Source organism: Orbicella faveolata, unplaced genomic scaffold, assembly GCF_042242905.1.
Source record: "Orbicella faveolata isolate gen_17 unplaced genomic scaffold, um_ofav_v1 contig_5, whole genome shotgun sequence".
Lineage (NCBI taxonomy): Eukaryota > Metazoa > Cnidaria > Anthozoa > Scleractinia > Merulinidae > Orbicella > Orbicella faveolata.
In genome coordinates, this window is record NW_028301580.1 from 1,130,054 (window position 1) to 1,155,537 (window position 25,484).

At 36.8% G+C, this 25,484-nt stretch overlaps 1 protein-coding gene and 1 non-coding gene across 9 annotated transcripts in view; both read right to left on the reverse strand.

Annotated features, from left to right (window-relative positions):
- The window catches only part of LOC149095678 (prolactin-releasing peptide receptor-like), a 27,725-nt gene extending 2,447 nt beyond the window's left edge, over positions 1–25,278 (reverse strand). Inside the window, exons 1-3 of one of the 8 annotated variants that reach the window (XM_089281793.1) lie at positions 12,542–12,965; positions 4,672–4,777; positions 1,266–1,324 (exon numbers count right to left, since the gene is read on the reverse strand). In XM_089281793.1, the coding sequence (XP_089137919.1) occupies positions 1,266–1,290 (25 nt within the window). In that variant the 5' untranslated portion in view covers positions 1,291–1,324; positions 4,672–4,777; positions 12,542–12,965. Of the gene's footprint in view, positions 1–1,265; positions 4,778–8,699; positions 10,246–12,541; positions 12,966–22,859; positions 24,322–24,641 lie in introns of those variants that run through there. The other 7 variants (XM_089281790.1, XM_089281792.1, XM_089281791.1 and 4 more) reach the window with 7 other exon arrangements.
- On the reverse strand, positions 11,796–11,868 carry Trnat-ggu (transfer RNA threonine (anticodon GGU)). The gene has a single exon. It is a non-coding gene; the product is annotated as a tRNA-Thr (tRNA).
- Positions 25,279–25,484: the final 206 nt, after the last annotated feature.

Genomic DNA, 25,484 nt, shown 5'->3' on the forward strand with positions numbered 1-25,484 from the left:
CACAAAAGGGTATCTTTCGCAGAATCAAACGCTTGAAGCACCTGAATGGTACAGCATGATAAACAGTACCACATAACACTCCTTAATAGCTTTGATTTGAAAGGTCAAACATAAGTTTCATTCACAGATCTAAACGCTATAACCACTTTGTACTTTGTACAGCGTAATAAACAGTACCACAAGGCAGTAGTACTCAGTAGCTTCCATTGGGAAGGTTTCCCATACCGGTTACATCCGCAGACTCCAAACGCTTATAGCACCTGGTGCAGCATAATACACTAAACCACATGAAAGTTCTGCTCAGTAACTTTGATTTGAATGGTTACACACTAGTGTTTCATCCACAGAACCACCTTGCACAGCGTATTAAGGTGATTCCCTAGTAAAAGAACCCGTCATAGATTTCCGATGAAACTTGGTGTGCCGTTGTTACAGGACAAGCAGATGTTAAAAACGTAGTAAAAAGAGGGAGTCACCGTGCTTGTTTTCATGCCACAAAACGTACAAATACGGTTATTTAGGCGACTTTTGGTAATCTCCGTGCGTAACAAATAAGCTCGATTATTTTTCAATGCAGCGTGGTATATCACACAGAGTTTGACTTTCTCTGATTGCTTATTTATCTACGTCCCAGAAAAAATGTCTTCAAATACCCTGCATTTTTTTATCCACTGAAGGGAAACATAATTTGGACATGCGCTGTTAGGCCCGTTATGTCTTCCTCAGTTGTATTTATTTCACTTGCCAAAAAAGTAGCCATAGATTTCTGCTAATTTTTTTCTCAGTTATTGAGGATATTGTTCTCATTGAAATTATGAGATAAAAGGTGGGGGTCACCGTACTCGTTTAAGAGAAAAGGAGCATTTATTTAATTTCGCTATCGAGCTTAATTTCAGGGAAATCTCTTACGTTTTGTACGCGCAGGCGCTCATATGCGCGCGCTAATGACGCGAAAATCGTGCGCAGTAGGGATGCGCAATGCAATACTAAGGAATCACCTTAAACAGTACCACATGTAGTGCTCGATACCTTACATTTGAAAGGTCACACACTGGAGAATACTTCTCAACCAATCTTGATAGACCTATACATTTTGATTGTGCACGGCAGGCGAGAGGTTGTAGATTAATCTAAATTAATCTTGATCGAGAAAGAGATCAAAATGTCTCATTCGATCGTCCCTTGATTTGTACGCGATCCGAACTAGTTAATTCCGATATATCTGCTTTTTATGCCGTGCGTGCCTGAAATGTCGAGTCGCTTACCGTTTCCTGACGATTGAGTAGACATTGCCCAATATATGTTACACTGTTATTCAGCTTTTCTGCAGAGAAACACAAGAAAAAATGCGTTAGGGTTTATAAGACAAAGTGCGTTAATCTCAGAGACTTCTGAGACAGTTCACACTAAATAAATCGCTTGTTATGTGTCATTACAACTGCAATGGTCGAGTGGTGCCTTGTGTGCCCCCTGCTAACTTAGGCTAATCTTCAAAGCTGTTCTTTGGCCAAGGAAACGAAAAAAACCAGGCCGGGTTATGAGTCACTGTCGGAAAAATGTAATGAGAGGGCGATTTTCTCTGTTCAGGCTGGAAACTAAGATTTCTGCCCGGTTTCTAAACACTGAAACCCACTTGAAATAAATAGACGATTAGTATACATGGAGACAGTTTTACCTGGGCTGAATTTCAACCCGGGCTAACGAGAAGATGAAATGAGTTTTGATTATTTAACGCCCTGTTGTGTAGAACTGTAGACAACAAGGTCTCTTGGATAAGAATGGCCTTAGGCAACCCTGAATCGGAAGCGTTGGTCCAAACATTCACGAAAGAAAAAGAGTTCGCTTTGCATTTTACCTCGACGTGACGGTTTAAGCGAACTCTTTTCATCTTCAGTCCACGAATAAATGAACTGTGTAATCCTAAAACATTTCAGGTGATAGCAGAATATAATATTTTCAACACGGCTTATCGGAAGTATTTGTAAGGTTACGGAGTCAGGCTTGATGAAGATCGCTGTGATTTAATCCGAACCATTGAAGAACATCAGTTTACTCGCGTCTGGCTCCGTTGAGCCCAATTTTGCGGTGAAAGCAAATATTCTGGAAAATACTCAAATCAACCACAACCAGACGTAACTAATCAATGATCCATTGGGTAAATGAGTAATCAACGAGTCGTCTGTAATTAGTTCAGTATTGATGATAGGAAATAGTCAGTGACTAAATATTTTTGTCAGTGCTATTTGTGGTCCACTGATTACCCATCAGTCAGGGCTGGAGAAAAGCACGTTTGCTAAACGATAAGAGGCTAAAGAGTTCTTAGTTAATCTACTTACCACTGTGAATTCTACGATAGCTGTTCTTTTAGAGTATTCTCTACATACACTTAGTTACCTGGGAAATGCTGGCTTCGATGGAAGTCTTCGTTTCACAAGTACAGCGTTTTGAAATTCGAGGCAGCTTGGGTTAAAGGAGCTGTGTCACGATATCGCATCTTGAAAAGTTTGTAATCCACGTCAATCATTTGCATCCTTAACCATCCTTGTTTCTTTATGGTTTATTAGTATCTCTTTGGTGTTTTTCTATCTTAGTAAAGTATTATTTTCAGGTTACCTTCAGTATAAGGTAAGGTAAGGTAAAGTCTGCATGCGAGCCAAGTGGCCCATCAGGCCGGAGCTTATCCCGGTTTCTGTAGCATGAAGCGACTAGGAGTATTTCTACTCCCCCCTGGACGGGATGCTAGTCCATCGCAGGGTTACCCCCAGCATTAAGTTCGCCAGTACCCATTTATACACCTGGGTGGAGAGAGGCACTGTGAGAGTAAAGTGTCTTGCCCAAGAACACAGCATAATGTCCCCGGCCAGGGCTCGAACCCGGACGGCTCGATCCGGAGACCAGCGCACTAACCATGAGGCCACCGCGCCTCCCACCTTCAGTATAAAGGTATATAAAATTAATTTTGTCCACGGCCAAATTAACTCAAAATGCCGTGACTGAGCCCCCGGACTGAGCCCCCGGGCTGAACTCCTTTATCGCGATGTGAAGTGTTATAGAGACCGCTATTTAACCATTTTCAGACGTGCTAATCGAAGTTAATAGTAGTAATTGAAGCATTACAAAGTGAAAACTGCTGTCATTGTTAGAAAATAATAAATTGTGTTTTACATTTTGCCCACCTTACTGGGCGCCTGACTGGTGAACCAAAGTGGAACACCAATCATATAAGTTTTGTGTATTGTGTTGTACTGTAATTTTCCAAATATTGTGTTCCCAGTGACTTGGTTGTAATCAACACTGCAAAGTTGGGTTTTCCGAATTTCGAAATTCATTTCTTCTTTTTAATTCTTTTTTTTTTTTTTTTTTTTTTTTTTTTCAATTCTCTTCTTTATGGGAGCAAATCGATCGGGTTATTTTATACGATTATATGTATGATTCGGCCCGTAATACTGTATGCAACGATAAGTACTGATTTGATAAACTGAAGATTCATCCGATGAAACATTGATTTAACACTGGCCTTGTGAACCTGGGAGTCTAATCTAATCTTACCATCTGGAAATTCTATCCACAGAATATGTTCACGTGACAGGCAGGGTTGACTTTGGCCGTCATGTCACGTCCTTGAAAGAAGCTTCAGCTATTCGAGACAGTGGAGGATTCGGCTTGCGTGTTTACATCGTTGTTGCACACTTTTCAGACCGCGTAACGTTCCATGTGGAGGGTTAAGCGCAATTTGTTACACGCAACTGATTGCAATATGGGAGTAAGTACAAACGGAGCAATTGTAACCTCCCAAATGAATCATCATCTCATGGCATGAATTGGGTGGCAACAAGAATGCAAACACCTTAGCCGAATTCGTCTATTGGGGCTAATAGCTGCACGCCGGAAATCAAGACGAACGAGGCAATGCCTTCTCGAGCTTACATTTTTTGTCATTCTTATCTACAGCAACAAAGATTCCAATACCCGGTGACGTGAAAATAAACTGAAATTGTAAGACACTTGGCGTGTTCTGTGAAGAATTCTCGAATCAGTCTGATTAGTGTTCCTATTCTTGTTTTCCATTCTAGCATACTCGGGCTCATATAGTCTAATCATTGTTAAACGAAATCGTTTCTTGAGTATTAGAGATTGTTTGGCAACTTGAATCATTGCCTATATTTTTATCTTAAGTATCTCAGCCTCTGCAATCTTTGCAAATTTTGCCAGTCCCTTTCACTTCGAGTTGAAGGTAAGTTCCCAACGTAGACGACTCGCTGAAGGAAGCGATAAAATTTCACGGTTATTAGCAGCTCAGCGAAGAGACATGATTCACCCCTTTCGTATCGCAATACATTGAAAACCGCCCAAGTCATGTTATGAAGGTGAATTGGACCAAATAGTGCGGGAGCGGATAGCGAAAGGCTTGAACTTAACAAAGGTTGTTACGTTCCGAACTTTACGATTTTATGAAAGTAGGACATCTTGCTATTTTCGCCATCGTGACTCGTCATCAAGTTACTGGCGGTGTAAAACTCTGTCATGGCATAGAATTTTGAACGAAAAGGAATAAGCTTTGTAAACCAGATGCTTAGGAGTGTCCTAAGATAAAATAGCACCAGAAATTTTACTGCTTGAGATGGCTCGTATATACCCTAATACTACGTCTATTATATTTTTCTAGCTCACCTGTTTTCAATGCAGATGAATGTGTAGACATGCGGTAGAATATGCGGTTATAGCACGACGGGTTTCCTCTGTAAGGTCGTTGAATACTTATCTCAGTAACCTGCAGCTGTCAATGTTATTAGCAAAATGGCTTAGTGCGTTGAATCATAAACTTCACAGCAATGAATTATTAGCAAAATTAATGTCAATCATACTAACAAAAAACGTGCTTTCTTTTGTCCATACTGCATACACCTGTTAAATAACAACGTCCACGTTATTGTTATCCTTTTAACTTTTGGACGATTTGAGCTGAAAATTCTTAAAAAAAGTGGTTATTTTTTTGGAAAACAAGCTGGATTTTTCCGGTCAAAAGTACGTGTACAGGAAAAACTGATCTTCATGTACGCCAATCATTATTTAATCTTCAATTAAGGTTGCAGTATACCTTCAGATCGGCAATTCTCTTCAAATGTGGATTTTTGGTTCAAAGTAATGGTCGAAGAGTAATCTCCAATGTTTTCGCTTGAAGCAGACACTTTAAAGAGTTACAACTCAAAGGGGATTTGTTTGATTGCCCTCAAATTTGGGCAGTAGCTAGAATAACATATAAAAAACAAACACGTGTCTGCGAATTGTTTATTTCGAAATATTTTTTCTCCGAGAGCATTTTTTGTACGATCGCTTCACATTTTTAAAATCCTGTTTCGAAAATGTTCTGTAACTTTTTACTGCAATTGAATGTGGCAAAACGCAGACACGCTTTTTTAGCGCTTTTTGTCCTGAAACCGAGAAAAAAAATAAATTGACGAAAAACAAAATTCGCCTTGACTTGTAGCTTCCAAAAGATGATTAGGACGCTCGCATTTAGTGGCCGTGAAAAAATCGGCAGTTTATTTTATTTCAAAATTTTTGGTATGGCTTGATAGCCAGCTCTAAAGGTTTAATTAACAATTATTCCATGAAACCGCGTTGGATATGAAGTGATAAATAACCAACGAGCGCGTAGCGCGAGTTGGTTATGATCACTTCATATCTAACAAGGTCGAATGGAATAATTGTTTTAGTATATTCTTAATCGGGTTTTTGCCGCCGAATTTTATTTGAACAATTTTACAGAGCGGAAAATTTTTAAACTTGGCGCACTGTTTTCCATATAAGGTAAAACTCCGACTAATGGCTCATAGTCGGAGTTTTTGAGCCAATCAGAGAGCTAGAAATGCAATAGTCGGAGCTGAGAATATACTAATTTGATATAGGGGTTTAGGTATCTACAGCTTAAACCGGACGCGCTACATCGCTTGGACGCGAGACACCCCTGAAGGTATACGGTAACCCTAAATTTACATGCCAACTGATATGGAAAAGGTTCATTGTCACTTTTGACGCTAAGTAAATTTTGTTAGGCATACTCGCTGTTTTCAAATTAAAACTTGATCAATGTTTGATCGAAAAATGGAAGGAACATTAGCAATAGTCGTCCTTAGCAAATGAAATTAATGACGCGACGAGGCAGTTTTTGTTTTCAAATTTTGCCAAGCACCCAAACTTCCAGTTGAAGTCTAGAAACTTTCGGGAGTGGCTGCGGGTAAGAAGCAGACTATGCGTTTTAATCAACATAGTGGATTGTGGATATGGAATTAAAGTTTGGGATATGCATGCGGTTAGCAATGGGCCATTTTCGAATTACCTTAAGCCTCTTTCTCAAAGCGAGTCTTGGTGCCCATCCTTTCATACGAAAATGAGATTTCATTCACATGCAAATAAAACTCATTTTCATTTGAATGTTAATTATACAAGGTTTCGCTTTTATAGAGAGGCTTAGTTTAATTCGGAAAGGGCTATCGGCCGGTCATCCAGAGTGTGAAAGTCTGGATTGAACTTTGGACTGGACTTTGGACTAAACTTTGGATTGAACTTTGGACTAGACTTTGGATTAGAATTAAAGGATTTCTGGACTTTACATTGCCCTCTTTCGAGTGTACTGTATGGGATATTTGGGAATGAAAATAAGGGCATGAAATTTTGTATTAAGGATTAAGGATTTGGATTACGGTCGTGAACGACGGGAATAAGGACAGTGGAATCAGTTATTTTGGATTTGGGATTTGGGGCTACGGATTGCATTAAAAAAATAAACTTAAATTTAAACACATTGATCATCGTATTAATTTTATAAAATTATAGTTTTGATGCGACCATGTTTTTAAAAACTGAAATAATCGTGATCGTCCCGCCATCACTTGATTTAAAATCTTATCAAGTCTCATTTCTGTAACAAAAGCCGAATCTTCCCCATCCCCTATTCTGAAGTGCTGTGAAGGGTTTTTTGGGGGCCTTGTTTAAAATATGCTACTTGGATATTTCTAAACTCGGTTTTGTAATGGCCAGCAAAAAGAGTAAAGACATGCATTTAATGTTCCACTCAGGATAATGTGCTCCTGGATTCACTACAATACGTGAATGATAGATAGCATTATTGGAGGCAATGTAAAATAACGCCAAGTTCCGTTGCATTCATTTCAATTCATCAGTTCTTTAGAGCGGTTTTCAATTGAGTGTCGAAAGTAATTAGACAATTACTTTGGTTTTGGTTTTGGTTTTACTATGGTTTGAGATTGGCTGAGTAGTGTAATTGGTAAGTAATTGGTTTGGTTTTGGTTTTACAACACTCAATTGAAAACCGCTCTATCGGGGAAGAGTTTGTTCGTCTTTTGTTACATGTATAAGTCGAAATCATTTTCCAAAAGTTTTTACTAAATTTATGATGCTTAAAGTTCATGTACGGCTCGTAGAGTTTACCATTTTTCATAAATAATATAATAATTGTTAAAGTGTGTCCGAAAATGTTTCTTTAAAATATAAATTGCAAGCTCAGTGGGTCTCCGAGGATGACTTTGATACTGTTTCGAGGTTTTTTTAGGCTACTCCTTCCAAATGAAATTTTGAAATAGCATTCATCCACAGAAATTTTAATTTGCAAAGTATTTACTATTATCAAAGATCTGGATCGTTTATTGTGGGACTCCGAAAACACCCCTGAAAAAAGTTCTTTGTCGTGTTGTTGAGAAACCGAACCTTACAGACTTGTCTAATTAGAAAACTTTTCAGGTTGTCAAACCTCTATAATTAGAAATTAAAATGAGTACAAAGTTTCTAAATATATTTGAAGTAAATCAGCCTTGTTAGAAAAGCAAAAGAAAACTACAAAAAAACTGTTGCTACGGTAACCTCTGTTGCTTAGAAACCAACAAAATATAAAACTTTCCTCGGATGCGAACAGCTGACATAAATAATAAGCATTATGTACGATGAGGTTTGGCAAACATCAAAGATTCCCACTGAGGTTTGATTCCAAATCCAACATCCGCAGGCTACATCAAGCTTCCTTAAATGAAGTCAGTTTAACCAAAGCAAAAACACAAGCAGATGTTTTACATCTTGTCTCACCTTTCAAAAGTGATGCATTTTGCTCGTGTGGAGTTGTTTTTGCTTGTCTTTACTTTAATTATGTTGTTTTAATGCCCTCTCGTCTTACATTTAATTCATTTGAGAAGGACGAAAATTATGAAAATATCGATCTGTCAACGATCGATGAATTTTCAAAGGAGCTGTAACTGTTGCCAAGGTTATCGCACAGTTACTCGCGTTTTAGTGGGTGGAAATTGCTAGCACTGTTCAGGCGATTTAGGCCAAGTTCAGACGCCGTACTTAACATGAGCCGAATGAAATGCTAATGAGGGAGAACAAAGGATTTTTCTCATTTGCATTCGATTCGGCTCATGTGAAGTACGGCGTCTGAATTTGGCCTTAGATAACACTTAAGTCGGATTAGTAATACCTTTACAGCCATAAAGTTAACAAGCAGTGATAAATACGTACAAATACGGCAAATAAGTCTTTTAAACGAAGAGGCAGATGGTGAACAGAACTCAGGTGTTAAGGTTTATCTAAATGTCGTGATCGAAGCAGGTCTAAAGTATTAAGTAATTTTGCTACGGTATATTTTCACTATTTTTAAAATAGTAATGTGAAACCATCATTCTCACCTGGTTTTTTTGTATTTGTTCGGCTGAAAATACAATCTGAAGTCAGCGATGAGTATCTTTCAGCGAACAGTTTGAAGAATTTTTGGTAGCTACAGCTGCAATTGCCAGCATGAGCTCTTCTACTGGTACAGCAGGCTACGATTGTTTCTTTTAGCGTCCGATCGCGCACTAAACTTTACAGTATTTAAAAAGCTTTAAAAGAATCGTCGTTCATAACAACCCACAGGGTTGTTACGCTGTCAAAGTCACACAAAACGAGAGCTTGTTCTCAACAATTCATTTCTCTGGAAGTAGTTAAATGCACTTCAGACCGAGAACACGTCACGGTAGTGAGTGACCCGGCGGAAAATATGTGAATAAACTTGATAAAACGATCAATCCGATTGGCTGTGGCATGAAAAGGTCGCTGTTGTCTCGCAAACTGATCACTTTGACACTGAATAGTAGTGCAAGTTGCGGGCCACTGAGTCAACAAGCGAATGAAGTAAAGGTTGTAGATGATTCAGAGATTTTGCCCTTAAGTCAATAGATTATTCCTTAAGTCAATTGTTGGTTTTAACTGTCATGCCATCGAATAAATAAGATAAATAATCTAGTATATAATAGATTGTTCATATACAAACAACCTCGCCACGACTTAGGTCTATGCGGTGTTTCATTTTACAATAGCGCGTCATTTGGAGAAATGTTTGACCCAAATCAATAGAGCTTTGTATGGAGACGCCATTTTGGTGTTTCCAATATGGCGGCTGTAACGTAACATAAACATCTGTCATTGAGTTTTGTAATTAAAATAGAAATTTACCACTCTACAGCTCCAGTACATCGAAATAATAAATAATCATAATGCAAGAGGCGCTACAGGTAGCAAAAACTAGCGATAACTCATCTTTCAGTTTTGAGCTAAGCGACATCTTTCACGGGCCACAATCTTAATGTCACGCAACGCAAAAACTCGGAAATTCAAACATGCCGTCTTACAAAACGAAGAATCCTGTCGAGCTGCAGCTTTGTAAAACATCAAGTTCCTAGGGAGTCTTACATCTGATTACACTAAAACCTGCAAAGGATAGGTAATGTTTAAGTTTTGAATATGACGAAGTAACGTGAGAACCCAGCAGGGCACCCATGTAGAGATAGCTTATCGTTGTTTATAAAGGAGTATTGACTCTTGACTGCGTGTGGGTACAGCACAAAACAAAACAACGTCCAAAAAACAACGTCAACGTCCGCCATCTTGATTTTTTGGGTGAATTCAAAATTAGGGGGCGGAGCTCATGCCCTTTTATAGCGCGCCTTCGTGTTTAAGAATCTGCCTCGCCACATGTTTTAAGTTCTTGAAGGTCAAATTTTATGCAATTTTTGGTACTCAATAACGCATGGATCATTCGTGATGCCACCGCGCAAATCACAGCGAGATAAACCTCGAAAGCACATCTTGTCAAACAGTAATCTAAACGAAATAGTGCTGAAAAATGTCTATTTTGCCCCAATCCTTCTTAAGAGCAAGTGCCTTTTAAAATGCACATTAGACTACCACGCAAGCAGTCATGTAGCCTGAAATGCCAGTCATGTGTTTGTCATTTTTGTTGAAATTAGTGCATTCCTATTGTGGCATTGTGTTAAAAGTGTGGCCTTTTATAGCTTCTTACAATAGAAGAGGAGAGTTTCAACTGAATTTGATAAAGAAAAGAATAGAAAAATTATTATTTTTAAATAAATGCATTAGAGATATCAGGAGATCATTCCATATATGAATTAAATATCTACTAAAAGCCGATAAGTCGATCATTATTGCTTCTGTACCAAGAGTATAGATCACGATGTGAATTTGATAACTGTCGAAAGTTTGTATAAACAATGTCTGGTTCGTCATAACCAAGCAAAATACATATATTTATGCATAATTGCCAATTCAGTCGAAGCCTATTGGTCTTTCAAAAGTAAAGGAAAATAACTTTCTGGCTGATAAAGTCAACAGGTTTAAACTGGTATTTTTTTTTTAATCAAAGCCGGGTTGTCAGGACCTGATTTGACAATACTTCAGAAATACTATACCAAAGATTTAATTAAATATGCTTGAATATGAATGGCTGTGAGCAGGGAGGTTCGTTGATCGATAGCAGGATCTTTGATCTGAAAGAATTTTATTCATTTTTTAATGTTTTGTTTATTTAAAATATTATATTTGTTATTATTAGTTTTTGTGGACGTCCAGTGAACAGCAAAAGGTTATAACAGCTTGAATTGATTTATTGATCCGCCGCGTTTTGTTTGCTACTACAAACCTCTTCCTCTTCGTTATAAAGTTGGCTTATATTAAAATAGAAACAATAAGGCGAGATATACGCAAATACACAATTATCTAACCCGTAAGGGCGAGGTGTTTCGGGAAATTCGCAAAGACCGTAAAGGTGTCAAGCTAAAACATTTAAATTAGAAAATAAATAATAATAAAAAAAATAGATTTAACATTTAACCAAAAAATGATGATGGTCATGATGATGATGATGAGAAAAAGAGCAGGATTTTTCAAAGAGTAACACGATTACGTCTTGCTCTTGAACTCAGTTGCTTCATCTCCGGTGACAACTCCCCTTCATGATATTTAACAACGAACCAAGTCTGTATGCAGAATGCACGCTTATTTCATAACTGGGCAGAGTGAAATCCCATGAAAACTGAAATTCCAAATGTAATAACCGTGGAATAGAAAATAATAGCTAATTCAAAATATCATGCATTTCGTGCGACCACGAAATACAGAGAACAGGTGGGTCATGGAGATGCATGCGGAAGATAAGGAAAACCACAGGCTCGGTCGTAGAATTATTTGATCAATGTCTGAATGAGAAAACCGCCAAAAATAAAATGGAGATTTCTTAAACGAAGGAACGAAGTCCCTGTACAACTTTCGACGGACTAAAATGGCTTTATATAAAAAAAAAAAATGTATGAAGACAAGGAATACATTTAATGTGAAGTTTATATGAAATAATTCATATATGAACTGCGGTTGTAAATGAAAGTGAAGAATGATCATCGCAGTTAATTTTCCAATTTAAGCAATTGGAAAGAAGAAGCCTGAAAAAATCAGGGCTTCAACGGGATTCGAACCCGTGACCTCCGCAATACCGGTGCGATGCTCTACCAACTGAGCTATGAAGCCACACATTGGGAGCGAGGTCAATTAGTTGAGTTCATATCTTCCCGTGAGGAGTGAAATGATGTGAAGTTTATATGAAATAATTCATATATGAACTGCGGTTGTAAATGAAAGTGAAGAATGATCATCGCAATTAATTTTCCAATTTAAGCAATTGGAAAGAAGGCTTCAAACTAAGTGCAAAAAATAGATCAGGAGAAGAGAAGGGTAATCTATATTATTTTGGTTCCCAATTGAATAAAAGCCAAAACTACAATTTAAGATACACTTGAAATTTTGAAATTTCTTCCCTCTTGCAGATAGTCCTTATAACAAAGCTTACCTAAAAGAATGTCGCTTTAGGAGTGAATTTATGCAACGTTAAGTCGAATCGGAGTGGAGGTTTGCTTCGGTCAAAAATAGATTGAATTTTTGACGGTTAGTTTTGAAACGACTTTGCATGACCTCGGTAAGCTTGGTTTTTTTTTTTCATGGGCCCAAATTTCCCTTTGTAAGGACGTTGGAATTCATCCGCGAGATGAAAAATTGTTAAATCGCATCATGTGATTTCAATTGCGCCTTTCATACGCGGAGTGTGTACCTTTTAGTGATCTTTAATCGGTTTCAAACATGTATACTCTCGCACTGGACTGCAGTTATGCTAAGATTAGTGAGACAACGAATTAATGGTACTTACGACTCTGGCAGCAAGAAAGTTTTCTTAGAACATTGTAACACTGTCCTGTTTTCAGTTATTTCTTGTTTGCGACAACCTGGTTCAAAACAGCTGTGTGTTTTATTTTAATATTTCTTTGCGATTTCGTGATAACGCGTTAAAAATTAATAAATGTCAAACTGATTTCGTGATAAGACAAATGACCTCCTGCAAATGACATTTGTGCGAACACGCTTGATGTGATTTCCTTCAAATGTACAGCTATTCATTTCAATAAATAACATTAAGAAATAAGTAAAACTGGTAATAATTCTCTTTGTTTATCCTGTTTGTCCATTATCAAAGGTAAAAAGGAATGATGCAATGTAGACATGTCAAAATGGAATGGAATAAGACTTAATTGTAGACAAACCGTAAAGTGTTAAATCCAATTTGCTGATAAAAGACACACAAAATGGAAATAGTTTTTGAAGTTGAGACTGTAGTAGGATCAATTAAATTTGTACTTCGTTGGATTAAAACGAGCCATGTAATTTTATATCTTAACTTTACTTAAGTTCCGTCTTTACTTTGACACACGAATACGGCTTTCTGCTCCAGAACTCAGCTGCTTCAATCTTAATTTAAGGTTGCGAGGCTGAATAGTTTCTTTGCTCTTATGAAAGACACTTATTCGGGCGACGCTTAATCGCGAGAGATGCTTTTTTAATTAACTACGGCGAGAAATGAATTACAGATTGCGCTCCAGTTGACTCATTCGGAAACAATCATGATAAGCCGTCTGACTGAGTCTGAATTAACGACAGCTTTAGGTTTTTCGGTTGATTTATCAACCATCGTTTCATAAAACCACAATTGGAAAGGCTGGGATGAAATTTATTTAAAAAAAAAAAATTACTTAATTGTTATTTCAACCCTATTATTTCGGTAGAAAGGATATACTTGAACGAAACAGTGCTTGATGAAGGTGACGAAATGATTTATTTATCAATTTATTTCGTAACACACAGGCCGATTTATCTATAGTGTGCCTGTCGACTGAACAATTGCGCATGCGCTTTACATCAACCATATATTAATGTTAGTATTTATATGATGTCTCAAAAGCCTGCTAAACTGAAGAAATGTTTTCCTCTCTTTGTACTACGCGATGAAGGAAGGAATAATTTGTAACGCAAACTCAGAGAGCTCAATTTAACCGGAGGGGGTCGGGGGGTCGGTTGTGCAAAGGAAACTCACACCCCCACTGTGGTACCGGTAGAAGGGGATGAAATTAACCCCCCAAGGTTTTCTTTGTGATAAGATATAAATTATTTTCCGTTTAATAGCGTGCCCTTGGCTTACTCAATTTGTTGTTGTTTATGAAGTCATATGACGACATAATACGTCATTAAGTCCGCCATCTTGGATCCGCCATCTTAAATTTCGTTATTTTCTCTTGATAATAAACAAAGAGAATTACAAAGTCAAAAAATAACGCAAATTTATAGGAAATTATCCAAAAGTGATACTAGAGTGTAAAAACTAACAGGGTCCGCAATTTTTCTCAAAAGAACCCTAAAGTATTGTGTCAAAATGCGGTTTCTAAGAAAATAAGCATTTTATGACTGGAATCGTTTTGCTCCCCCGAGACCCTCAATGTTCCGCGAGGCGAAGGGACCAGTCATTAAGTGTTTTGTTATACCTCCCGACTCAAAAATAAAAAAACACTGCGCAAAAATGATGTGCTCGACGCCACTGCATTTGGTGGCTTCGCCTGCATTACGAGCGGCAGTCAAAACTGAGCTGTCCTACTGAAACGACACGATAATAGCGGAGCCCCATACTCATAGAGGAAAGAAAAGGAAATCCATGAAGTTCATTTCCTCATGGTTATCATGGATAGCGGTACTGCTCGTGGGCGCGTACGCACGACGGTGACGACGAAGTCGCGCAATATGGCGACCATACTCCAAATAATAGGTTGACAGCCTTGGTTTACCATGTACTTCTTTGATATTGGACATCCATGTTATGATCAATTGACACCTGCCAAAACAAGGTATCCGCTGATCCGTATCACGTGACCATATCGCGGGCTCAAGTTTACAGCTCATCGCAGTCACGTGTTTTCTTGAAGTTGACCGCTGACCAAGTGCTGGTTTTTGATTGGATCGTGGGGCAGGATTGTTCGGAAGCGGGTTAACGCTAACCCAGGATTAACAGTTAACCGAATTATAACGTTTTCTTCTATACAAACGTTTTTTGCTCCTTCGTTTTGTGTATATGGTGATTATTAAAACTCAAAACAGACGGCCAAACAATATACAGAAAACTACCTTTTCCTGGGTTTAGCTTAATCGGGCTCTGAACAACCCGGCCCAGGAGCTACGCTTTTAGGCTGGCCTAAATCTATATATTGGTCTTTTTCTCCGCGGCCAACAAAAGATAAAGAAAATACTTAAGTTTCTTTAGCTTCTTCTCATGCTCAACTCGAGAATTCTGGGTTTGATTTGACGAGGAACAGCATATTTTGTTGCAAATGATACATCCATTTTCCCGACCTTGTGACAGTGATCGAAGAGCAAGTTGTCGAGCGCAGGCGACCCATTCTTGGCACCAACTTAAAAGCTTGGAGGTACAAAATGTTCAAATTTTCCCTTTTGTTAATCTGATATGTTTTTGCAAGTATAAATCCCTTTTCTTATAGTATAAATGTCTTCTCCTGTGAGAAAAGTTGCCCAACCTTAAGTGACTTTCCTGTTAACATGCATTTGACGTCCGGCTGACTAGCAATTTGCCGCAGTTTCAAGGTGCACGACCTGATCACGTGCGAGTCGAAAGTTCAAGTTAATGTTTCACCAGAGAGTTCGCCTTAGGAAGTTAGTGAGTTTTGACCCATGACACGTGACACGTTCTCCTCCAATCGGAAAACGTATTTGAGTTGGGAAGTGTAGCATGATAAAAGGCGTGGATACATAATTGCCTTGTCAAAATCTCTTGGTCATGAGATCAGACATTTTACCGCCCGAAGAGACAAACTTGTATATTTTCCCTTCAGGTTCACCTTCTTATATTTTCGATTTTTTTTTTTTTCCAGTTTGCTACATTGTGCAGTGTACGCCGCCTAAATCTTGCACGTTTCACTGAACGCTTGCATTAGAGCGAAGAACAAAGAAAACTGTGAACAGAGAGCATATGCGTCATTTTGAATAATTACGAAAATTTCGTAGCGACTTCCACTATTTGAATACTGCACAAGATACGGTAAGAAATATTTAATTTATTGGGGAATGTTTGGAAATACAGAAGGTAAGCGACTTGTACGAGCGTTAGATGCACCAAAAAACCAAAAAACAAAAAAACAAAAATAAAACAAATAACAAAACAAAGAAGAATACAAACATGGCGACTGCTTTCACTTTCATAAAGTTAAAACATTTTTTTCATTTTTATTAATTGACGATTAACTTCCTACCTTTTTATTCGAAGAGGCTCGATAATTCCAGTAGCGATACGCCTTGACAGCAGAAACAGTCACAAAATGTCTATCCAAGAATGTATTTGTAAATGGGGCTGTTGTGCAGCAAGCTTTAACCACGAAAATCACTGGACCCCTTTTCTCTCTATCCCTGAAGTTATTCCAAACGGTCTTTGTAAAACCCTTATCTTCACCACGAGAAAATACTATAAACTCATTTCACGCCCATTTCCACATTTGGTAAGATAAGCTTTTCCAATCCCTTGAAAACGGATTGCGTAAACCCAGAAAACCCACAAATCAGAAAACCCGCTATGCCATAACCCTGGCTGGGTAAGCAATAAATTTGGATAGCATGCACAGCTGCAAGGGTTAACTTGTAATGTCGATCAGAACATTTTCTTGCATGAAAAAGCGAAAAGAAAGTAGATTATGAGTGATGGGAAAGATACGGAAAAGTCCACTGAAGAAGCAAAAAACAGAAATAATAATAATAAATAAATAAACAAATAAATAAAATAAAATAACTGAGAACCAGAAAAAATATGTTTCGAGACACTTTTTTCATTACTGAATGCAAATTTCGATAATTTCGATTGCCCTTAAAAATTTATAACAGCGTTTAGTTAAAAAGTAGATAAGTCGTTACACCGTTGAATTATCCAGGTTAAGTCGGCATAACAACATAAACAGCAAAATTACCAATCAAAAAATGTAAACTGTGGAGGATTTTACAGATTTTAAGCTTACTAGTGGCATTGAAAATTGTAATTTATATGTAAATCGCAATTTCCACATGATGTATTAATGTTCAAACGCAGTTCACAGTTCACCGCAAAACGTTTATTTAAGTGTTTACCCCTGACACCCTTGCTCTAATTTAAGGTGACTGGCGACATTTTCTAGCAATTTCCTGCAGGTACACTTTGATTGATCAATACTACTCTTTATCAAGTGACATTACAATATTAGTATCACACAAATGCACAATCATTGGCGAACAAGTTGAGATTATCTTCAGGGTATAAGATGTTCCCATAACAAAATATGGCCTGTTGAAACACCCTGAATTTCCAACGTTAAGTGCATGTTTATGACTTTCATACTAGCTTAGCATAGGTAATCGTTCGGTTTCGAGTTCAATTTGGAATTAATTTGCACGAGTGAGTTTTTCAAAAAGCTGAAATTTCGCTAGCCGCTTAGGCGAGTGCAATTTCATGTTTTTGTAAAACTCACAAGCCCAAATTAATTCCAAATTGAACGAGAAAAACTGTATTATTACTTTTTAATAATATAAACATGAAAAAATTCGCGTGAAGGAAGTTTCGGAAGAACTTTCTTGAAGTCATTTTTTCGCATTCGAGAAAACTTTTTTCAAAGCTTCCGCACAAACTTTTCGTCATCATTTTACTTAATATCACTGGCTTAGAAAATTTCCTATTGTCTTTCAGCCAGTCATAATCCAGAATTACGATGTGTAATTTGCACTGGTGTTACACTTTTTGCACTGATGTTACACTTTCTGCACTGGTTTTACACTTGAACTGCGCTGCTCTCAGCTAATCAGAATCGAGTAATTTTTTCATGTAGTTATTATTATTGTGATACTGTTTATTATTGTTATTGTTATTGTTATTGTTGTTATTGTTGTTGTTATTGTTGTTGTTGTTGTTATTGTTGTTGTTATTGTTGTTGTTATTGTTGTTGTTATTGTTGTTGTTATTGTTGTTGTTATTGTTGTTGTTATTGTTGTTGTTATTGTTGTTGTTATTGTTGTTGTTATTGTTATTGTTATTGCCGATTGTGATAAGCGTGCAAAGATACAACTTGAACGCGACGTGATCGGTCTTTAAGGTCATTGTCACGCTTTCTGCCGATAAACGTAACGTCCTATGCTTCACGTACGCATTACTCCGATCATCACGGCTACCTCCGGTAAGTTAGATCATGGTGCAAAGCTGGAAAGAAGAATTCTTTTAACTGGTTCCTTACGCGGTCCTGAGTTTGGAATAAGGACAAACGACAATGGTCTAGTTTCTACAGTTTGATTTTTTCCCCGAAGCACTATAAAACACAAAATTACTCTGCCTTCTGTCAATCCCTTGATGAAGGTTTTACATCACATGCATTGGTGTTCTAGTGTTCCCCGAAAATTACAGAAAAAGCGTCAAAAAATTGTAAATAAGCGCTTATCGTCGAGGCCTTCTCGCAAACGTTGTTGTACTGGCTTGCTCGATTACTTAAGTTGTTTGAAAACGTAATTTCAATGTGTTAAATGAGTATTCCGAAGATCACATTGTCTATTTATCTAGCATCGTCCCTATTGTCTCGTATTCTAAATAAAACTAAATTTCGTTTCTTTCTTTATTCTTTTAAAAGCAGAAACGTGTCGTCACGTTCTGAAGCAGTCGTCGTTACTGGTGAATTTTCTTCTTTTCCTGCTTGAGAAGTTGACTTGGAATCTTTTTATATAACCGAACGAAAAGCATTTTATCAAAAGAGCTCTACTTAACTCGTTGCAAACTGTTTCAAGACGTACAAAGTGAGTGTGATGCTGCCAGAGTTTAAAATAAACTTCTGTGGTATCTTTTAACTTACTTTTCACGTTTTGCAACAGCTTTCAGAAGTCATAAATTTGGAAAAATACAATGGTGTCGTGGGGTTCTTCTGATTCTGAGTGCACTGATGACCCAGGGGAATTAACGAAGCTTTCCTAAGTTCAGATCTAGATGCGTCCAAAGTATTGTTTCTTGACAATAGGCTTTTGTATTCAACGAGCCATCTTAAGGCCCTGTTGAATATTGCCCCAGGGTTGGTAATGTTAATAGTAATTTAAAAAATTTATACATTTATTTTAGTTGAAGGAAATGGGATATATTTTGTTTTGTATTTCGTGTCGTAAATTACAAATTCTGAGCACGTTGTGTTTGGTTCGGTTAGAGTTATTTGATGACATTGGAAAATAATATTGCAGGTTTTTGTGCACGTCCGTGTGGCCTTTAGTTCGAAGAAATGTCATTTCAGAAGACGAAAAGCATATTTGTTAAATGTTTTCACTCGAAACAAGCTGAGGTAAGCGACAAGCATTTTAAGCACGAGCTATAAGACTATCCATGCAAATTATTTCACAACTGAATTTACCAGGAGGCCATGTAACAAGGGAAGTATGCCCCATAAGATTATCAAAACTACTTTCCTGAAATACTTTTTTCACTGTCTTATTATTGTCATATTGCCCGAGGTGAAAGATACTGACCGGAATATTATAATCAGCAGGTTAGCAAAACAGGCATACTGTTAACCAGTTGTTGTAACCTAATCTTTCATTACGTCAAACTGTCAAGTAACGTCGTGTTAATTTAGGAGTTCTTCTGGTTTATTCGGAGCTCCAAAATAACTTGATAGTAAATATGGTGTGTAAATAGAGCTATGCCCCGCTGTTTCTAAGCTATTTATATTTTCCTTTTTTGTTTAAGTTAAAAGTACTCACAGCATTACAGTTGCGAATTACTGTTGGTAGGCAACTCCTAAAACACAGAACAATTTATGCTAATAAGGATATCATAAACCGGCTCAGTTTTTATAATATCTTCTAAATTATAATTGTAACGGCTTGTTTTTTTTTTTACTTGAAAATGAAACGTAAACGTTGAAGTGCCACCTCTTGAAAGACGACTTTCAGTATTTTTGTCCTTGTAACTTACGTCGAAGCTTGGGACAAATTCATTCGAAGCTTGATACAATTTTCCAAAAAAAAAAGGTTATGGAAGGAAACTTGGAGATGCTTTAAAGTACTGACACTGTTTTTGAATATCACTGTTTGAAATAATTAAACTTGAAGCTTATTATCGGAATTCTATTTTTTTTTTCAATTTTTAGGTTTGCTGTTGTTAAATCAGACAAGTAGCAAATAAAGAGGTTTTCAAAACTTCCGGAATCGGCGAAGTCCAAAGTAAGGGTAACACGGAACTCAGAAATTTTTCGCCACCTTCAGAATAATACTGAATTGCAAAGCTGCAAGTTGATACATTTAAAACACAGCTCGTCTGTATGACTTTGTCAGCCACCATTTGTGCATGAAATGACGACGAAAAGTATATATGATCTTTATTGAGTTAACCATATGAGGAAGTAGCAGATCCCATTAAAATAGTGCTCAATACACATATAAAATATTTTTAATTTGCATTGAAGCCGATCACAATCTCTTTCTTTAGCAGCTGAAAACAGTTTTTGATATTTTGACTTGTGTATAAAACAGTCGCATAGCAACAAAGTTTCGATTGCGTATCCAACTCAGTTCAACCTACAGGAAAAAAGCGGATAAAGTTGAGTCAGAAATTACAAAAAAATACAAAGAGGTAGCCAAGAAAGTATGAGAGTATTGCGTCAACTCCACGTACCAGCCAATAGGACTTAGGCCAGTTAGCGAGACCTTGATTCTCTCTAGATAGCAGCAATACCTTGTCAATAGTTTTTTATAATCAATAAGATAATCAAGTCTGGATGATAATTGGTATATTATCTACCACGCATAAATTATCCCAATAGACAGCACACGGCTTGCTGTACAAGATTGCATAGTTGCTGTTCGTCATGACATAACATGACGCCATTAAGTCCGCCATCTTGAATCCATCATCTTGAATTTTATTCTATTTTTCAATCAGAAAGCCAGAAAATAACGCAAATTGATGGAAAGTTATCAAAAAAGATGTAGAAAATAAAAAGGTACTATTATAGTTCTACAATTTGTTGCTCAAAAACCTGTGAGAAATGAAGGGTTCGGTCTTGTATATTCTGGAGATCGCACTGCCTAAAATAGAGACTATTTATCTAGTCTCCTCTCGAAGCAGGACTCGAAGCAATATTCTCTAGATAAAACCAGGAGTTAGAGCTAGGGTTAGGTAAAACTTATTTTTTGTTTTACAACCTGTTGACATCCATCGTAATTTACTTTTTATTTCTTGTTTCAGAAGTTAACTTGGAATCTTTTTTTCACAATTCAGTAACTCATTACTCAGAAAAAAGAAAGAGGACATTTTGCTAACAGAATGCTGAAAAATATATTTACTTATAATGGACCAGTGACCAAGCTTTGTCAGATGTGATGAATGACAAAACATTTGCACGTACAGATCGTTTTCCACCGAACTTAATCGCACGTTTTACAGACAAATAAATATTGACACTGTTTTCTTTTGGCTCAAGAAACCCTCTCTCACCACTTTTTAATGCACAAAAACAGTTTTTAGGATCCACCCGCTTTCAATCAGATTATTGCATTATTATTTTTTTTTTTTCATTTCAAATGAATCAACGAACTTTGTGGATGCTGATTTCGCTGGGAGCCCAGATAAGCAATGAAAAAAAAAAAAAAAAGAACCGTCTTATTTATTTTAGTTGAAGGAAGGTATCTTATTTATATATATATTTTTCGTGTTGTAAATTACGAATTCTGAACACGTCGTGTTTAGTTTGTATACTGTAATTTGATGGCATTCGAAAATAATATTGCAGCTTTTAAAGTCCGTGGACATTAGCTCGAAGAAACATCATTTCCGAAGACGCAAACTAATTTGAAAAGTGCTTCCATTTAGAACGAGTTGAAGTCAGCGACAAGCAATTAATGCACCGGGTAGAACATTGTCGCAGTCCATGTAAAACTGAATTTACCAGGAGACCATCAAACAAGGGATGTATGCATAAAATTATTATAATTGTTTTTCCTAAATTGTTTTTTAACGCTAAATTACTTTTTTTTAATATCGCTATATAATTACCATATTGGCACGTCATGTTTTAATTCCATACTGATCGAAGAGTAAGATACTGACCAGAATATTAAACAACAGGTTACCAAAACAGACAGATATCAATTATTGTAAGATAATCTTTCCTTGCGTCAAACTGTGACGTGGTGTCGTTTTAATTTAGGTGTTCTTATCATATGTGAAATTCATTTGTGTTTTTCAGAACTCATGGCTCCAAAGAACAAATTGATCGTAAATATGGTGTCTAAATAGAGTGATCTTTACTGCTGTTTAAATTACATGTTCTTACAGCAATGCAAATTCCGAATTACTGCAATTCAATTCATCATGTTCGACTTTTTAATCATAGCTTTTTAAAATATAACTGCAAATATTTGATTTGAAGCTTACTTGGGCTTAGTAGCCGCTGGTGAAGATTTAAAATCCTTTCATTTCTCAAGATATTGTCTGAAGTGACGCAAATTTAAATTTCAATTAAAAAATTACTTTCCTATCTCACCGTCCATGCGTGTCGAAATTATTTTCGAGGGCTATGCAGGGTACGTGACTTTCTACTTTCCTCGTAAAAATGTTCATATCTTCTAAGCCAATCGTTGTTGCCCTTTATTTGAAAATAAATAAATAAATAAATAGATAAATAAATAAATACATAGACTCAAAACTTGGTGTCAGCTCTTCAAAATCGAGTTTCAGTCATTTTCTATTTGTAAGTGACTTTGAGGTTTGGAACAAATTCATCGGACGCTTGTTACTATTTGCAGAAAAAAATATAAATAAATAAAGAATAGGGTCTTCTGTCGCTGTTACCATGCAGCTGTCGCTGTTTCTATTGTCAATATATATATTGCGCTCTACTTTAATATATCGAGCACTGTACTACGGAAAAATCGAAACACAGACTTCTTATATATATATATATATATATATATATATATATATATAACTTTTTGAGATACTAGCTGAATAGCACTGACTATGCTAATTAAACTTGAAGGTATATCAGAATTCAAAATTTGCAAGAATTTTTCTTTACTCTTTAGCTTTACTAGGGTTAAATAAGACAAATAGCAAACAATCTATAATTAAAGTAGTTTTGAAAACTCACAGAATCGGTAAAGTCCAGGATTAGGTGACACGCAGTTCTGAAATTTCTCACCACCTTCAGACCACTTAATTGAAAAACTGCAAGTCGATATTTTTATAAACATAAATTGTAATACAGGGCACGCGTGTGTGTTTTCATGGAACACGTGATGAGCTTCAGTTCAGAGTACACCATCTGATCACGTGATTCCTCTTCAATAAGCGTGTTTGAAAAATACATTTGAAGTCTCACATTTGCACTCGATCAGAGGACAATCAATATCGTATCTGGGTTGGCAATATAGGTCAACTGTCTTATTACCTTTTTTAAGTACAACGTGAAAGGCAGGATAGAAATAACTTGATTGTATTAGTAAGGATAAATATTGTTTTTAACTTTGAACGTTTATGACAGTTTGTTCGCTAACAACTAAGAACCTTTAACTCCCTGACCGAAATTCAATAATAATGGCGACGTTTCACTTCCAAAATCATTTCCTTTAGAGTGCAATTTATTACCGGTAAAGTGGGTGGCAAATTTTAATGACAAGTTAATATGCCGAAGAGTCACATACAGCTGGTTCTTCGTTCAAATAAATTATCGCATGTGAAAATATACTGGCAGAATATCTCACTTGTTATTCATTGGTATGAAATTTTTATCTTCCTTTTGCTTCTTATATGAGTTTTTTGTATGTATATTTTTCCCACAGACCGCACAGTGTGAGTGTTAAATTTCGCTAATAAAACGTGTAAGTGCAATTTCATGATGTAGAAAGCACCAACCAAACTGTTCAGGCTGTGATATTTGTTACGTGTGTTGACAAATTAATGTGACTGCATGAATGCGTCAGCCGCTCGTTGTGCATGAAATTTTAAGGCAAAGTACGTCATCTTTTTTTGAATTAATAGACTTTGAAGTAGATCGCAATCGCTTCCTTCACGGCTTAAAATAGGTTTTGATATTTCACCCGTGTAGAGCCCAGCCGCATAGTAACAAAGTCTCGATTTCATATCTCAACTCAGTTCAAACTACGGGAAAAAGGTGGATAAAGTTGAGGCAGAAAATACGAAAAATGCAAAGATTTATCCAAGGAAGTATGTAAAGAATAGTTTTACCTCCACCTTTACCAGCCAATAGCACATAGATCACAAATTTGGTGCGAAAATATTATCGGATATTTTTCCGCGGACATTAAACTGTGAGCTTCAATGAACAGATACACTGATTTTCAAGGACAAATATCCAAGCAGATTTTTTAAAATCAAATGGGGGCTATGACGTTTATTGTCCCTCGAGTATTTTCTTCAACGGCACTTTGGGAATATCACTCGGATATTCCTTGGTTTTAGCTGGGGTATATTCAGTCACGTGACGCGTTTAGACTGATCGTGTGCTGGCGAACGTATTTGATGGATTATAATTCTGGATAAAACAATATTTCCAATGTATATTCGACTCGATCCAAACTATGGGAAACAAAGGTAATGCTGATGCAGAAAATGCAAAAAAATCCAATTAAGAATTAGCCAAAGAAGTATTAGAAGAATTGTTTCACTTGTTCCTTTCGCAGCCAATAGCATTAGCAGTAGCGAGCCCTTGAGGTTTCTGGTTATAGCGAAAAACCTCACCAACATTTGTTCATAATCCAGTGGATGTTCACTGAAATATCAGCTTCAATGCAAGCATGATCATTTCGAAACCTAAAATAACTCACGTCTAATTCATAGAAATAGCAAACTATCATACAGTTCTAGATCAACGACGCAAATCGAAGAGACGGAAATAAAAGTGGTATCTTACCCAAGGTAAAGCAAAGAGAGGAAAAGTGTCGACTTCTTTGTATGTCGCCTTGCCTGAAATATAGTGGAGGTCCTACACGCCGGTTTGGTGAAATGCTTATGGGTGAATTTCTTTGAAGGTTATTGTTTTGAGTAAAATGGTTATGAATGTCAATGATTTGCATTAGTATTTTATGGGAGCTTCGTTTAAGGCTTGGCTAAATATAGATATAAATATTATATACGTCTTTTAATGGAACGGATGGCGTGAATTTCCGAATAGCAAAATTAGAAAAAAAAAATGGTAATGACAGATCCAGAAGACAGCTGTAGGGGAGTGCGATATTAAATGCAACACTGCTTGACAAATGAAAGGAAGCACAGTACGTAATAAAATAAAATTAAGAAGTGATAACGTATAAAGATAATAAGCAATAACTTTTGGGATCACGTTTTAAAGTTAGGCTTGGTTTTCTGGGAAGTCATTTTTACGAAATTCAGTTACACGATAGTATGCACCAGTTTTTACTGTTCGGCCCATAATCAAGTTTAGTTGTTTTCAATGTTAATAGGATACACCTCAATTTAAGGGACGTCACTTAGAAGGGGGCGTGAGAGTAAAGACGAAACAGACAAACGTTTCTATGTAGTTTGAAAAAAAAAAACCGACAACAACAGCAACGCCTAAAGCGACAGAAAATATAAAAGGGAGACGAAAGCTTTCTTTCTGCCCTCAGTGAAAAACACCAATTAACAAACACAGTTTTAATTCCATCAATTTTATTTACAATCGATCGAGCCAATTCTTACTGACAGGTTAATGGAAATGCAAAGAAAAATATACTTTTACTACCTTCACCTGTTA